The sequence below is a fragment of the Acomys minous genome (assembly GCF_964271855.1).
Source record: "Acomys minous genome assembly, chromosome: 19".
Taxonomy (NCBI): domain Eukaryota; kingdom Metazoa; phylum Chordata; class Mammalia; order Rodentia; family Muridae; genus Acomys; species Acomys minous.
Genome location: NC_140499.1, coordinates 6,921,116 through 6,937,507, shown reverse-complemented (window position 1 = coordinate 6,937,507; position 16,392 = coordinate 6,921,116). Strand labels below are relative to the sequence as shown.

The 16,392-nt window shown below is 43.4% G+C and overlaps 1 protein-coding gene across 3 annotated transcripts in view; it reads right to left on the bottom strand.

The window, feature by feature from the left end:
- Positions 1-16,392, bottom strand: part of SPATA16 (spermatogenesis associated 16) — a 324,224-nt gene that overhangs the window by 123,373 nt on the left and 184,459 nt on the right. For 2 of the 3 annotated variants that reach the window (XM_084769323.1, XM_084769324.1), the window contains one exon: positions 10,670-10,754. In XM_084769323.1, the coding sequence (XP_084625449.1) occupies positions 10,670-10,754 (85 nt within the window). The remainder of the gene's footprint in view (positions 1-10,669; positions 10,755-16,392) is intronic. The other variant, XM_084769325.1, reaches the window with a different exon arrangement.

Below are 16,392 nucleotides of genomic sequence, written 5' to 3'. Positions count from 1 at the left end.
TGCTGTCGCCTCTAAAACACATTCTCAAACAAGAGGAAATGCAAAGACATTTAGAGGTTATTCCAAAACTCCCAAAGCACTTTTTTTTTTAGAAGACGAGAAAGACAGACAGAGAAAGAGACAGAGGGAGGGAAGGAGAGAGAGAGAGAGAGAGAGAGAGAGAGAGAGAGAGAGAGAGAGAGAGAGAGAGAGAGAGAGAGAGAGAGAGAGAGTGCTGCAGAGTGAGACGAGACAAATTTGACCATGCGCTAGCTTCCTGGGTCAATTGACAGAAATGGCTGCAAAACCAAACCAGCCCCACACGCTTGCGAAGGCTAGGAAAGAGTAAGCATCGCCTCGGAGGAACTGACGAGGAGTTTTTTTCTGAGGCATCCGAAAGATCTTTGTGCAACTGAAGATCTGTGCCGACACAGGAGGGCAGTGTGCTTCCCCCTGCCGTCTCAGCCTAAGGCACTGGCAGGGATTTCTGCCTCCAGGCTCTAGTGTGATCTGGAGGCTGACAAAAGAGCCACTTGTGCTGCAGCGACTGACTTAGGGCGTCAGAGGCAAGCAGCTTCTGGAGAGTGAGGGCACTTCAGCTTCTGCCCCACGAGTGTGGACAAGGGCCAGGGGAAAAGCCACCTCACTTACTCGGCAGCGTGGATGAGTCAAATGCGCACAGTCTTCCTGACATGTTAATACGATTACATGCGTATACGTTCAGACTCTGCCCTCCTCTCGCTCCTCCACTCTCTGCCTTTCTCTTTCTTCTTCTTTCCCTAATGCCTAAGACACTCACAGAACAGCACTGAAGAACTACACAAAAATCACACATGCAGCAAACAATGTCACGGTCACTAGCTCCTTCATGGGAACACCCAACCTTGGATCACACACAGGCCTCATGACACCTTTCAGTTAAAAGTGAGCCTCTCCTACTGGCAGGCCGCCTCAAATAGCATCAAAGCAAAATGAAACACAGGCAGCATTTAACAACGCTGGTAACCATGGAAACATATCATTAAAGAATATATAAACAGGAATGAATAATTAGATGAGAAATTCATTTCCATATTTATCTTTTTTTTTCCAAGAGCCAGGAAAAGAAGCTCTCATTTGCCTCGCATCGCAATTTGGACACCTCCTCTTAAGCCTGCCTTTTAATTGAAAAAAAAAAAAAAAAAAAAAAAAAAAAAGAAGAAGGACATTTCGTAAAATGGGAATTTCAATATTGCCTATCTTAATAGACAAATCTTTTTGCAGGCAAGTGACTTCAGAACACTTCAGTGTCCACTGTGGCCTAGCTGAGACCCTGAATGCAAGCAAGGACACTGAAGGCCTGGGGGAGGACTCATGGTGGGTGGAGGATGGCAGTTAGTCATATTGAACAGCAGGAAGCCTGAGGGGCTTCACTCACAAGGAAGCCTTCTACACTGCGGCAGACTCCCCCGGTGCTCTACCCTGGTGCAGCTGCAGCTTAGCTGCATGGTCCGCTGAGCTGACCCTGAACGTAGCAAAAGGCAATGGCTTCTGGACATTTAGTGCAAGAGCAGCGCATTGGAATCAGTTGGTGGGGGCAGGTGTCTTAGAGGACCTGCACCACTGACGGTTAGGTCTAATTGTTGACACACCATATAATCCTCTGGGAAGAGCATCTCAGTGAGGGACTGTGCATGTTCAGAGTTAGTCTGTGGGGGGGATTTTCTTAATCAGTGTGGGAAGCCCCAGCCCAGTGTTGACACCATTCCCTAGGTGGGGATCCGGAACTGTATTTAGAGTGGAGCTGGGTATAAGCAAGCAATCGAACAGGCAAGGTACCGCACAGCACATGCATGCATTATTCTCTTTCTTCTCCTGATTCTGCATGTCATGTGTAGCTGTTTGAAGTCCCTGCCTTGACTTATCCATAAAGATGCATTCTAATATGGAATTGTAAGCTGGAGAAAAGCTCTTCTTCCCCCAGGTTGCCTTTTGTAATGGAAGTTTGGTTACAGCAACGGAAAGGAAACAGGATCACCACTCAACCCACGTGATGCTAAAGCAGTTGCTACTAGACACTGGTGTTTGAGACCCACTGAGGTTGGCCTAAGCTAAGAGACACGACGCCTGTACACTCAATGGCCTCCTTACCTCCCTACACCTCCTGCGGCGATATCATATTCATGACTTTGTCCTGGTTCTGCAGTGGCAGAGCTTCCTTTGCACTTGGGCTGGGTCTTGTAGCTTCCTTTGTCTTTCTTGATACGAGCAAGCCCACTTACAGCAGAGGATTAAATGCCTCTATGTGCTCTGGCTTTCTCTTAGAATGCCACATTTCCTCATGAGAACACACAGTAGGTAGCCATCAGGCCAAGGAGGTAGAACTCACTTGGACTTCTCTCAAGCTTGGAGCTGAGCCTAAGCAAGACTAGCCAGGATCATCTGAATCTGAGCCAACCTGGTTACTGGGAGTTTTATAGTGATTGTCATACATAGCGTTATCACAACCATTAGCCGATCCAGAAGCTGGGTGTTAGGAGCAGACCCAAGCTCTCAGCTCCTGGTCCTCAGTGCCACCCTGTCCCTCTTGCCTACAGTGCATCTGTTTGTTTTCTTTCCTGCATGGAGTGAGCCTCAGTCAGTACCAGGACCCATTGCCTTTTCAGAGTCCTTCTGCCTCACTCACATTGCTTGCCTGAGGGACACTGTGTCAATTTCCTCTGTAAAGCTTGCTTTTTTTCCTATTCTTGTTCCTTTCCATTTTCACTTTTCCAGAGAGACTAGACAAATCAGTTTTCACCATTGTGTTCACTGTCACCCATTCCTGAGCTAAGCTCCCCCACATCACGTTTATTTTGCACTTGACCTGAGGCCGACTAGAGTGTTGGTGCCAAGCAGTGGGCGTTTAAATACAGTGCGTGGCATCTGATGGAGGAATATCTTTGAGTAAGTGGCTTCGGGGCTTCTCAAATTATATGTAATCTGAATAATCTTCAGTAACAAGGCTGCTTTCAGACACTGGGCATCTGTTTTACAAGCCCTCTGACTGACAAGGCCAAGGCAAATAAACAGATAATGAATATTGGCGTTTAACTAAAGTACTCATGTGCTATTTCTATTTTGTACCTTTCTGTGGGAAACGTTTTCACATGGAGGCACATCTCTGGGAACACATTTTTTTCTTCCCTAGAAATGTAGGTGTTTTATTCAACATAATGATAGATGTTTCTGGTTCCTTGACCTTGCGTTACCTGTAATTTCATGTTGAAGGTTTTATTTTTGTTCTGACGTGGAGCTGTAAGTTTTCACGAATTAAATGAGTGATATTGGGATGATTTTGCAATAGCAAGGGGAAAAAAAACAAAGAATAGAAAATTAGGCTTATTATTAGTTTGAACTCCCAACTCATTCCAGGGTTAACACCCTACATGACTCACCGGTCATCACAGAGACTTTATGAGATTTCAGGGTCCTTGACAACTGTCATGGACTTTCATAGGGGCATGGAAACCAACTACTGCAAAGGATCTTGGAAGTCTATATCCTTTTCCATCTAGTCCAGTGAGTCTCAAGCCAATGGAAGCCAAAAATTATCTACAGTTTTGAACTTAAAACATATATGCACGTATGCAGAAGAATGTGAAATGATTTCATAACTAATGAGATTTTTTCCTCCCCTTGCTGTTTTTAATTTTAAAGACTGTGTAAACTAAGAGAGATATTCTCAGGATAACCACTGGGAACTGTGTAGTATATAGTCTGTGAGACTCTGCCCCCTTCTTTCATATGCGTATGCATACGTGTGTAGGTGGGTAACTTATAACCAGTACACAATTGTATGTTATGGATGTTACTGGTTTTGGCTTCAAGTCAGACAAATTTGATTTCTTGATTAAAAAACTTATTATTGAGAGGCATTTTATAATGTGCTTTGATGGCACCATGGAAGAAGAAATATTAAGCAGTGGGGTATGTTTTGCTTACTTTACAGCCTTATGGTGGAATACAATTGTTTCCCCTCTAACTCATGAGGAAGGCATTACAAAACTCTCCCAATAGATGCTTGCAGCTTTGGATTATACCTAATGCTATGTAAACTAGGTAAGTTCCCCCCGCTTGGCAGATCTAACTTGGTCACAATGAGAGATTAGCAACAGACACTGGTAACAATAGAATGGTTACAACATTGAACTACAGTACAAATCATGTGAATAACTTCCCCTTTCTCTCAGAATATTGTGTGTCACTGTATCATTTGAAGGATGCACTTCATATATACTCTTCGACATGTGGGAGTCACCATTTCTGTACTTGTGGTAATTATTAAGGATATGTTCTAATTTAACTTAAGTACTGTATACCAATGCTCTGCTGGCTGAAATGGCTATTGTGGGATTTAACAGGTGGGATATTTCATCATATTACTCAGAATGAGATACAATTAACATAGATTTAGTCCCTCTCCTCCCCGTCTTCCTCCTCCTGCTCCATCGCCTCTGCATCCCCCCCCCTCTGCCTCTTTACATAAGGTCTCATTAGTTGTTCCTAGTTGGCCTGGATCTCACCATGTAGATGAATCTGGCCTAAAAGTCACAAGTATGTACCTGCCTCTGCTCACAGAAGGCTGAGATTGCAGGTTTGAACCAACATGCCTGGCCTCCTGAAGCTGAAGAAAGAGATACTGCAGATGAGGAGGAATGCTATGTGTGGTCCCTCAAGACACAGTGATGTCTGTTTGTTTGCTTCTGTATCGTTAGCACATAGTGTTGTGCTTACACACAGTTACTCAATGGCAAAGGAACATGAATGATGCAGAGTTTCTGAGTATATGGTAAAGGTATTCACCAGCTTCTTAAGTGCCTGCCACATGACTGAATTATAAACATTTCAAGTTTGAATAACTGTAGCAAAGTTGATGGAAGCACCCTATGACAAGACCATGCTCTATGACAAGACCGTGCTCTATGACAAGACCATGTTCTATGACAAGACCATGTTCTATGACAAGACCATGTTCTATGACAAGATCATGCTCTATGACAAAATCATGCTCTATGACAAGACCGTGCTCTATGACAAGACCGAGTTCTATGACAAGACCGTGCTCTATGACAAGACCGTGCTCTATGACAAGACCGTGCTCTATGACAAGACCGTGCTCTATGACAAGACCGTGCTCTATGACAAGACCGTGCTCTATGTCAAGACCGTGTTCTATGACAAGACCATGTTCTATGACAAGACCATGTTCTATGACAAGACCATGTTCTATGACAAGACCATGTTCTATGACAAGAACACACTTGGGGCTATTTTTTGCCTTCAGTGCTAGAAGCGGCAGATGTCTCTTCTAGGCCCAATATCAAGGACAAATGGGACTGCAGTAGTAGAGAGTGCTGAGCAAAGAGAAGGAGTGGATCAAGGGCTGAAACCCTGATATGCATGGAAATACCTTAGCAGCCAATATAGTGCACTACATTCTTCGGGCATGCGAGTAGGATAAGTACAGTTCTTGGTTTTGTCCTTTGAGAGAAGAATCACATCAACACCAGCCAAACAAAACCAAAAAAAGTTCTTAGTGAGCTTTCTTAGGAAGCTACAGAGGCCATTGATAGTTTTGAAACGGGGAGCATTTCAATGCCAAGCACAACTTGACTTGAGTAGGATGTCTTAGTGTTATCTGCACAGATGGAGGCCCTGTGAAGTTGGCACTGCCTCAGCCTTGGCTATTTCACTGCAGAAAGAGGCTCCACATGTCAGGCTCTCCGCACAGGCGTGTGTTGGTGTCAACAGCTTTTCCAACAACCCCCAAAGAGGGCTCCCGCCTGCTGCACAAGTCCTTGGCTTTCTCAGAGCCAGGCGCTCCAGCCTTTCAGGAGCCCACCATGAAGTTCCTTCCTATTAGATCCGTCTCTACAAAGAAAGGAGCCTAGAAAGGATTCTCTTTGGTTAATTTTATGCATTTTTTCAAATAAAGAAAAGAACGTGATTTGATCATGTGTTTATTCCAGAATATAGCTTTGTCATAACTGATAGCCTTGGCAGTGCGGTGAATCGTTGGTGTGAGGAATCTGATGTCAACTATGGGTAGTGCAGCTGGGCATCCTCTTTCTTGTCTCTTTTCTTTCTTTTTTTAAAAAATATATTTTATTAATTTATTCATATTACATCTCAATTGTTTCTTGTCCATTTTCTAATCAGTAACTTTAAATGAAGTGCCTACAGTCAAACAAGCAGGTACCTCCAACCCTGGGATGACACTGGCAATGTCCTGAGAGTTCCAGTGGGGACAGTGTACAGACACATGGCAAATAGTTTGTGTTTGAAAATTGGAAGAAATTGCTGACATAGATAACCTTGATGATGTCACCCTAATAAAGACTTCAGTGACCCAAGGAAAGGAAGTGATGTAATATGAATTTAAAAAGAAGATGTTGGTATCTCTAGATGACTGTTTATACACACACAGCATGCTGTGCACTACAGGTGCTGTGACTCCATTTGTAATTGGTGATTTTTGTTAGTCCAACTTTCGCTATTTGCTGCCACTAAAATGAAACATTGAAATTGACATTATGTCAAATATTTCAGTTTCTTATATCAGGAAAATTACATTGTTCTTATAGGTGAGTAAAAGTCATAATTCTTTCTCAATAATGCCTTGGTTTTTGACTTTGCTTAGGCCAATTTCTTATGCAATGAGATAAACATTTCTCTTTCTCTCTCTCTCTCTCTCTCTCTCTCTCTCTCTCTCTCTCTCTCTCTCTCTCTGTGTGTGTGTGTGTGTGTTTGTGTGTGAATGAATCTGATTCTCAGGAGGTAGGAGACTGTTATTTGAAGGCTCAAAGCTTGCAGATTGATGAAGAAAATTAAGAAAATAAAAAGTAGGCTGGGGTGGTGGTGAGCGAGCTGAAGATTGGGCAGCATGCCCCTGTTCCATGGGGGGATTTTCTGCACTTCTTTGTATGTGTTTTACAGCAAATCTCTGCTGCTGCCCTTCCAGATTCCATGTGCTGAGCTGTGCAGAGAGGGTTGGCTTCTGCAGTCTCCTTGCAGAAGTCAAGGTCATACAAACTGATGAATGTCACATGAACACATGGCTGACAGGCAATACGGGAAGGGAAAGAGCACAACCTCCTTGTTCATATGATCCTGAACAATTTAGACCTCCACTAAGAGGCTGGAGGTGGAAGAGAGCTTCTACTGGAAAAAGTTCTTGTAATAATACTATTTTGGGGGTGGGAGAGATAATGTGGTGGTAAAGAACACTCGCTCTTCTTCCAGAGGACTAGGGTTCAGTTCTCAGTACCTACACTGGGCAGCTTACAGCTGCCTCTAACTTCATTTCCAGAGCATCTGAAACCCTCCTCTGGCCTCTGTGGGCCAACTCACTCGTGTGTGCGTGCACACACACACACCCACACCCACACACACACACACACACACACACACACACACACATAAGACACCTGCTTCAAAACAGCCAGTTATCAGCTCAACTGAGCAGTGCCCCATTTTATTGCTTAGCTCAGCCTAGTGGTGAAATTTCAAGGTATTCCCCACAAGACTGGTTGGTGGTAGAATGCTGGGCAGCTTGCTATGGAGACACTGTATTCTTGTCAGCAACCACCAGCCATTTTCAACCCTCTCTACCTCTGTGTAGCTGATACTATTATAAAACAACATGTGCAAACACTTTTATTCAGCGTGATGGGGCTCAGTGTGAGCTGTCATCCAGCACAGACCGGTACACCATTTCCCACCCCTTGATGGAGTGATGATATAAGAAGTCCTTCTCATACAATTGAAAGATGTTCCTGAGTTAACCATGGCAGAGATCAGCTCTTTTGTGTTCGACAGTCAGTCTACGCAGAGTGGATGGAGACTGGCACTAATGTTTTTACATTGTTAACATTTCTGTTTTGGTATTAGGGCCTCCAAAGAGAACAGTGAACTGGGGCTGGAGAGGTGGCTCAGCCGTTCAAGGCTAGGCTCACAACCAAAAATATAAGAGCATAGTGAACTGGAGGAGTAGGGGTTTTATGCACCTGGAAAGGGAAATGGCAGGTGCACCTTGCTGTATGGTGGTCTCATGTTCCAAAAGCTCCACCCATCTAAGCCAAAAGCCCTTCAATGCACGTAGCAGAGCAAATGCTGCAGCTTGAGCTTGCCTACCTGAATACATCCAGAGCACCTAGATTAAGCTTCAGTTGGGCAAATCTTCTAGTATCAAGGCTATTTCATAATAAAACATTGACCACCTCATGTAAATTAATGAAGGAAAAAATGTAAATTGATTAATGCTGTACTGTGAGTGGAAAAAAAAAGCCCACAAATGTAAAGCTTAAAAAAAAAATCCCAAGCGAACCCATTTTATATTAGAAACTACCTGCCTTTTCATCTTTTGCTTTATCTTATATAGTAATTTAAAGTGGAAGTTTCTGGTTTCTTTGAAGACAAACCCCCTCGCCTACAGCCTTCTTTCTCCAGTACCTATGGTGGGTGGGTTGGAAGGGAGGTAGAAGCACTTAAGAACCCTAAATAAAGTGAGTTTTTAAACTATCTAAGCCCACAGTAATGGGTTTCACCAGAGCGTTTTCATGTGTACCTGTCATATTTTCTTACTCCCTTTTCCTGTAAATAGTAACTTCTTAGAAAGGAAACAGTGCTTGTCTGTTCCATTTGTTGTTGTTTGTTTTGAGGCAGGCTCTTACTGTGTAGCTCATGCTCTTCTTGACCTGGAATCTCCTGCTCAGCCTCCCAAGGGCTTGATGGCAGACTTCAGCACCTCCCTGGGCTCTGGCTAATGGCTGCGCACAGGAGGATGTGTCCATGCCATCTGCATGTCTATCTCTGTGACGTAGGAGCATCAGGAGACTGATAAGCAGAGTTGCCTGGGTGGATTAAGCAGCCAGGCATCCTTCTTTTCTACTGATGACAAAGGCTGATTTTACCTGGGAGTCTAGGACTAGCTGAGGCTAGAATTCACCTGAATCAGGCCCCTCTTGCAGCCAGGGGCTCTTGTCACTACACAGGCTACTTGCAATTAAAGGAATACAATGAAGAGTGTATTTTCCTTATCACTTATTAATACAGGATAACAAAATAAAAGACTTGTGATATTAAATTTGTGGTTGCAAACAAGTATGTATTGCTAACTGGAGGTTATTTTCTCACTTTAAGATTAATAAAATGATATTATGTTCTTTGTAAACTAAAGGAAATAAAATTTTTTGCTTAAATGTATCAGATTCTAAATTTGGCTTTGTTTATATTTACAATGAACTCACTTTCCCCTAGTTCAGTATAGAAAGTGCAGCGTGCAGGTAGGGTGTGCTTGTTTAGTGACTGAATAGCTGAGGCCAAGCATTTGTTAGGAAGCTATCATAGCTAAGACATGCTGATCGTGTCTGGAGAGCCAAACCCTCTCTTGCTTATTTTAAGATACCTTTGACATCCTCATGTCAAATATCTGCTTTTGTATGCATCATATTGCTTGTTTGTTTTTCATATCGGCCAATTCTTCACAGTTGGTTTAAAATATTTTCTTTTAAAAGTGTGTGTGTGTGTGTGTGTGTGTGTGTGTGTGTGTGTGTGTGTGTGTGTGTATGACCATGCCTATGGGTGCACGTGCTCTCAGGGGCAGAGTAAGGAGTAGGATCCCAGTGGGTTTGGGTTTGCAGGTGGAGTAAATCGAGTGCTTTTACCCTAACTCCGACCCCACAGCTGTTTTTATATTTGTTGGTTTGTTAGTTTTTCATACTTATTCAATTACTATTAGGAAAGTCTTTTTTTGGGGGGATCAAGTGTTTATCTGAACCCCATCTTTTTATTTTCCTTTTTTAGATGGCAGGTTTCAAGCACAACAGGGCTACATTTTAAAATGTAAATCTATTTATATAATAGGTAAATTGAGCTTCAAGTATTTAAGTAGAAACACGTAAGCTACTGAGAACTGTAAATGGAAGGAGCCTGAACTAGTGACTCAAATTTTCCTTACAATTCTGAGATATAGTGGCTTCTCCTTGGGCTCTGAGAGGACATCGTGCTGTCATTTTGAGGAGAGCTGGTGCCAGACCATTTGCTGTTGCCCAGTTTTAATAGTAAATATCACCCATCAGCACCTCTCACTTCTTGGTGTCCTCAATTATATAATTAACATCACTTCAAATGTTTGGTTTTATTTTTAATTTTTATTTTTGCTTTGTGTACGTTGGTGTTTGATTGAGTGTATGTCTATGTAAAGGTGTCCGGTCCTCCGGAACAGGTGTCACAGACAGCTGGGAGCTGCCATGTTGATGCTGGGTCCTCTGGAAGAGCACTCAGTGCTCTTTATTGATGGCTGATCTGTCTCTCCAGCCCCCAGACGTTTGGTTTAAAAGTCTGTGATGCAACACAATGTATGGAAACACAGCGTATTTTAAAGGACCATGTCATCACAGCATCCCTGGAAAAATAGCTCCAGGGTTGTCAAAATTTTATATTGAGTTGTAAAATTCAAGTCTGGGACAAGGGTTAACAACCCTGAATTCTGCACTTAACATTAGTTTCAGAAATCTACCTCATTATAAATACATTACCACTGGGCAGTGCTGTCTTCTGATTGATTTGCCCAGAGCTACCTTTTCAATGGTCTTTTGAGTACCCATCCTTCATTTTCATTCTAAAAGTGAGATATGCTCCCCCTCCCTCTTGGGATATCAGTGTTTACCTGCCAGTACAGTTTGATGAGCTTGCTCACACAGTGCTCGCTCCCTCCGCAGAGCCAGAAGATGTAGTCCGCAATCATGGCACTCCTCGGAACAAGAAAAGACGTAAGAGACGCCATGAATTTATAAGGCCGAGGGGAAGCTGCCGTAGGCTACACGCACAACCCCAGCGAAGGCTTTACAGGGGACACATACAACTGGAGTGAGGTTAAGCAAAACAGGACACACTTCTGGGATGTAGAAAGCAGGGGCTTTGTTTCTTGAGCTGCACTGAAACTGTGAGCCATTCATCTTCCACAGGGTTGTTCTACTGGTACAACCCAAGCATACTTGAAGACCGCCCGAGGTGTCTGTGCTGTGTTTTGGTTCCTTTGTATTAGACCTCAAAAGATGTATAGAATAGCAGACTCTGAAGGCCCATGTTTGTGGTGCTGTCTTTCAGAGCAGCTCTATGCTGTGCCTTGCACACAGCCTTTACGGCGTCTCTAAGCTTAGCGTAGCTCTGAGGTAGTAGGTGGGCATTTAAACACACCTCAGACTTTACCTGAGTCAAAAGACTATTTATCTTCGATGAAATTTGTCTTTTTACAACTGAAAATTTAAAAAATGCCCTCGAATTCAACAGATTAAACCCCCTCCTCCTAACTTTGCGTCTAATTGAATTAGCATCTGGGATCCCGTACACACAGTCGCTGTATTGGTCTTATTAAGCCGAGGGGATATTAACACTATTGTGGAATGGATATTAATTCATTACTTAGCACCCCTGGAAAAACAGTTTACTTTTATGGCTGTTTCTTTGCTAGGCTTCTCTATTTCTTTTTCCCCAGAGATTGCAAATCCAATTAAATGTGACTAGAAGTAATTTCAAATTGTCACGTTAGCCAATTAAACATATAATAATCCTGTGTACCTAATCACTAGCACCAAAAGTTTATTTATTTAAGTAGAGCTATCACTGTGTACTCCTGCATGTTTTTCTTATCTTCGCCTGCAGATACGTGTTGTTTCTTGACATCACTGTAAATTGAATTAGAAATGTTGCTTCCCTAAATATAGGCTGTCTGAGGTGCAGAATCTATAAACTTACTACTGCATTTTTCTCAGAGAATTAAAACATTTACATTCTTGCTCAGGACAAACAAAGATTAGGACTTTAAAATTAACAATGGGAGCTGGGCACAGTGGCGCACGCCTGTAATCCCAGCACTCAGGAGACAGAGGCAGGCAAATCTCTGTGAGTTCGAGGCCAGCCTGGTCTACAAAGTGAGTCCAGGACAGCCAAGGCTACACAGAGAAATTCTGTCTCAAAGCAAACTAACTAGCTAACTAGCTAACTAGCTAACTAACTAACTAACTAACTAACTAACTAACCAACCAACCAACCAACCAACTAACTAACTAACTAACTAACAGTGAGGCTGGGGAGACAGCTCAGAGCTGTGGCAGCATGAGGACCTGAGCCCAGATCTCCAGCATCCATATAAACAATTAGATGTGGTTCCGTGTATACGTGTCTGTAGCCCCAGGGCTGTGGCATCCTGCTGATGACAGAGCATCGCTAGGCCTTGTTGTCAATGTGCCTCCATGCTCAGTGAGAATGCCTGTCTCAGGGGAACGAGATGAGAGTGGTCCAGCTGTCTGTCTGTTGTCCACTTCAGGCTTCTGCAAGAATGCACAAGGATGTTTGTGGGTTCATGTGACACACGCACACACGTTGCACACACACACACACACACACACACACACACACACACACACTGGGGAAACAATAGCTTGTGGAGGACTATTCAACTCTACGGTTTCTTCATACACTTGGGACCTTGGGAAGGTGCTGCATACTAACATTTCAAATAAATGAAGTTACCTTTTAAGAATCGTGTCATGTTCCCCAAAGGCTGTAATAACAAGACGAAGCATTCTAGGAGGCTTTGACATTGTGTGAACATGCACAGAGCATGGGCAAATTATTAAAAAAAACCCACAGACGTCAGGAGGCAAGGTTGTAGACCAGATGTTTACATCTGCGAGAAGCATGTGGAAAGTCTCCTCATATTGACCCCCAAATCAAGTCAGCTTGTCAAGGAGGTGCCTGTACTGAACACATTTAGCTGCCAGTTCTGAGTTTAAGGGATCAAGAGAGAATGTGGAGAAAACTTACTCCCAAGGGCCTCACATGCTGCATTTATGAGTTGGGGGCTCTGTGGCCATCTTAGTCTGTATCCCAATTCCTCCTTCCACTGGAGACTGAATTTGTGTTGTCAAGGTCGGGCAGGTGCCTTTACTCACCGTGCCATCCCACTGGCTCTGTTCTATTAATTCTGTGTTTCCATTGTTCTTCACTACCACAGGGAGCAGCATGCTGTGGTACATCCTTTATAGCTGGCCTACCACTGTCTGTACATAAAACTCTAGGAACACAGTGAACCTAGCTCCTGTGTGCATGGCTTACACATCGGCTTGCTGCAACAGTGGCACTGAAGCCTATGACAGAGTGACAGAGCCCGTGGCCGGCAAATCCTCATGGCTTTATTATCTCGATCTTCCCTGGCATCTGTCTCCTCACCTCCAAATAGGAATTCATCCACTTCAGACATTTCTTCATCTCCAGTGCCTATTTGAACATTGTACCTTATATGTAGTCACACAAGTATTTACTGCCTTAACAGTAGCACGCTGTCTTATTTATTTGTCTAAACTAAAGGAAAAAAAAATTAAACTCTGTGCTAGAGATTCCTGCCCGAGCAGCTCGGCCTTAGGGTGATTTCACTGTCCATATCTACCAGAAAGATTTTTGCAAGGGAGGTGTTGTGACAATGGAGCAACAAACTAATTTGTCCAATATGAATTCCAATGCAAGCTATCTCACAGGAGAGCTTAATGAATGCTAATGGATGCTGACGTGTTTATTACATAAGTTAAAGAGGCAAGGTGCGAGGAGGCACACTGGCCCAATGTGCTGTATCTAAAATTACATTTCGTGCAATGCCTTCAGTCACGTGTCAACTATTATTGCTTTCCTGCAAGCAAATCTACTACTGCTTTGATATTGTGTTTGAATTCATTTTATGGAACTGTCACTGAAGTCACATTGATTTAGTCAACACATCTGTTAAATGTAAAAGGGCCGGGATCGGGCATACGAACAAATATATTCATAAGTAAAAGGCATTTATGTCATGAACTTAGCTTATTGTGACTCAAATCCTGTTTCTATGGAAAGGCATATGCACAATCAAATAATATCATTGTTATTGATAATACAGAAATTAGCTTATATTTTCTGAATTATGGTCGTTAAATGTTCCTGTGTATAAGTACATCCACGCCAGCCAAGTTTGCAGACAGACCATGCGATTCCAAGGCATGTGAATATACAATTGCCATATTCCCAGGTCTGTGCTTGGTTTCGAAATTTGCAACATTTGTACCCAGTGTGGCCACATGGTGGTGTGAAACAATAAGGTATGGGTAAACAAAAGGAAATCGCAGCATGCAGTCTTTAGTGTGGCCTCCCTGGGTTGACTGGCTAGGACCTTGAAAAGCCATTTCCTTCATCACCTTGCCTTTAGGCAGGATCACACTTAAACCTTTCAAATGAGACTGATGAGAATCTCTTCTGTTTTAAAGACCTCCACAGAAGGACAGTGCTCTGAATTCCTCACCGAGCCCACAGTTTCACAGCCATAAATAGCTTCTTCTGCAGTTTTAATCTGCTGGCTTTAGTGCTCTTCCCAGTGCTGACACCACCCATTTGGCCCTCCTCTTAAGAAGAACAACTCTAAATAGTCCCACAGCCATTTGTTAACATTCTCATTGCCAGGTTAACTAATTAACCTATCTGTTTTGATCTCTATGGGCAGCCCCTTTCCCCCATTTTTAACTCTCTCTAGGCCTTCCTCTTCTTACTGTTACAACTGGAAATTGGTCTGCCAGAATCTAAGGATGAGCGTGTGGGCTTTGCATGCCGCTGTTCCTCTTGTGTTCTGGGTACAGACACTCAGAAGGGTGCATGCAGGTTGGCTAACTATAGACTCAATCCATTTGAACACACTTAGGAAGTTGTTTCTTCCTCCCCATACTTAAAAAAATGCTCAGGATGATACACGTTACATATTCATATGCATATATGTTATTAATTTTAGATGAATTAATATTGATGCCCAAATGTATATTCCTTTTGAGTATAAATACATACTAATAAGGAGTTGTTATTCTGAGCAGAAGGGGCAAACTACCAGGTTTACTCCAACACAGACACACACACACACACACACACACACACACACACACACCTCCAAAGCATCTTTTTGTACTCTCACATTTTCCATAGACTAGTTAGCTACAGCAGTCTTTAAACAATGTAAAATGCAAATGGATGCAGTGAAATCTGAGCTCCTAGGGGTGACCTACAGCTCTCAGCCGTTTCCCTCAGCACATTTGCTTGTAGCCTCCACCACACGCCTGCTGAAGCACTCTTCTACCAAAACCTCGGCCTTTTCTTTGTTGATTTCTTGTTTTAGTAGTGACTTTTTGGTTTTCTTGATGTTGCCTTCCTTCTCTGGGCCTGTGCAGTCCAAATTGCTGTCACTCACACTAAGAGGTCAGCTACCTTTAAATGAACAAACTTTTAAAAAATTAAGTCAGTTCTTCAGGTCTGTAGGCACATTTTTGGTAGCCAGCAGCTACTGGTAGCTGATGACTTTCGTACTGAGTGATACAGTACATGTCTCATCGCTGCAGGCTTGATGGTCCAGTGCTGCTCTAGGATGCAAGCCACGGGAGCCTGCCAGCATAATGCCTCACACAAGCTGATAAGTAGGAGGTGCTCAATCCATTCTTATTTTTAAAGGAAAAAAAAACATATCTATTTAGATGCTTGGTGCCTTTTCTCTCTCTTTTGAGCATGACATTGTCTCATGTGGCACTTGCCCTTGCTATGCAGGCAGGCACGCAGGATTTCAGGCATAACTTGGGACGTGCTGTGTAGCTAGCATTGGCCAGCTCCTGCTTCCAAAACCAGTTCACAGGATGCTCTGGCCTTCCTTATGTGTTCTGGGCATGTTCACATTAGCAGGTGATGAGCACTGAAGACACTAAATGCATTCAGCCCCCTTTCTACAGAAAGAAGAGAAAGTATCAGCCAAGCAGCAGCCTAGCATGTGTACCCAGCGGGGCGTGTCTTCATCGGCTGAGGTTTCAGTGAGGACATTTGGAAAGCTCCTTCAGTGTGTTCTTTGAAGACCCGGCTGAGGCGAGAGAGAGCAAGCAAAGCAATTTCTACCGCATCTCAGGAGGCACAAGGGAGGGATCTGCCTTCCACTTCTTAAAAGCTCACTATGGATGCCAAGGAATTCTTGTGAAAGCCTTAGCACTTGCTGATGGAAACTGCATAACTGGTATGCCAGGAAGGCCCGATTTTCAGCTCCTGGGGTGGAGTGGGGCGTGGCACAGTTCCTCTTTAAACAGCGAAGGAATGAAGATTTTTCTGGGATTCCAGCTAGCTTATCAGAAGACACTGGGACCAAGCAGCAAGAGATCCTGACTGAGAAAGCCTGCCACTGCATCTGCAGAAGACACTGAGCGTCCAGGGTGACACAGCCAGGCTCCTCACCAGCATGTCGGGAAGCCAGCCGTAAAGGACCTTCCACTTGTCTGTAGATGATTTCCTTTCTACTTTCCCAGTGTTCGTTGTCATAGATGCAAATAAATCTGTTTGGCATTA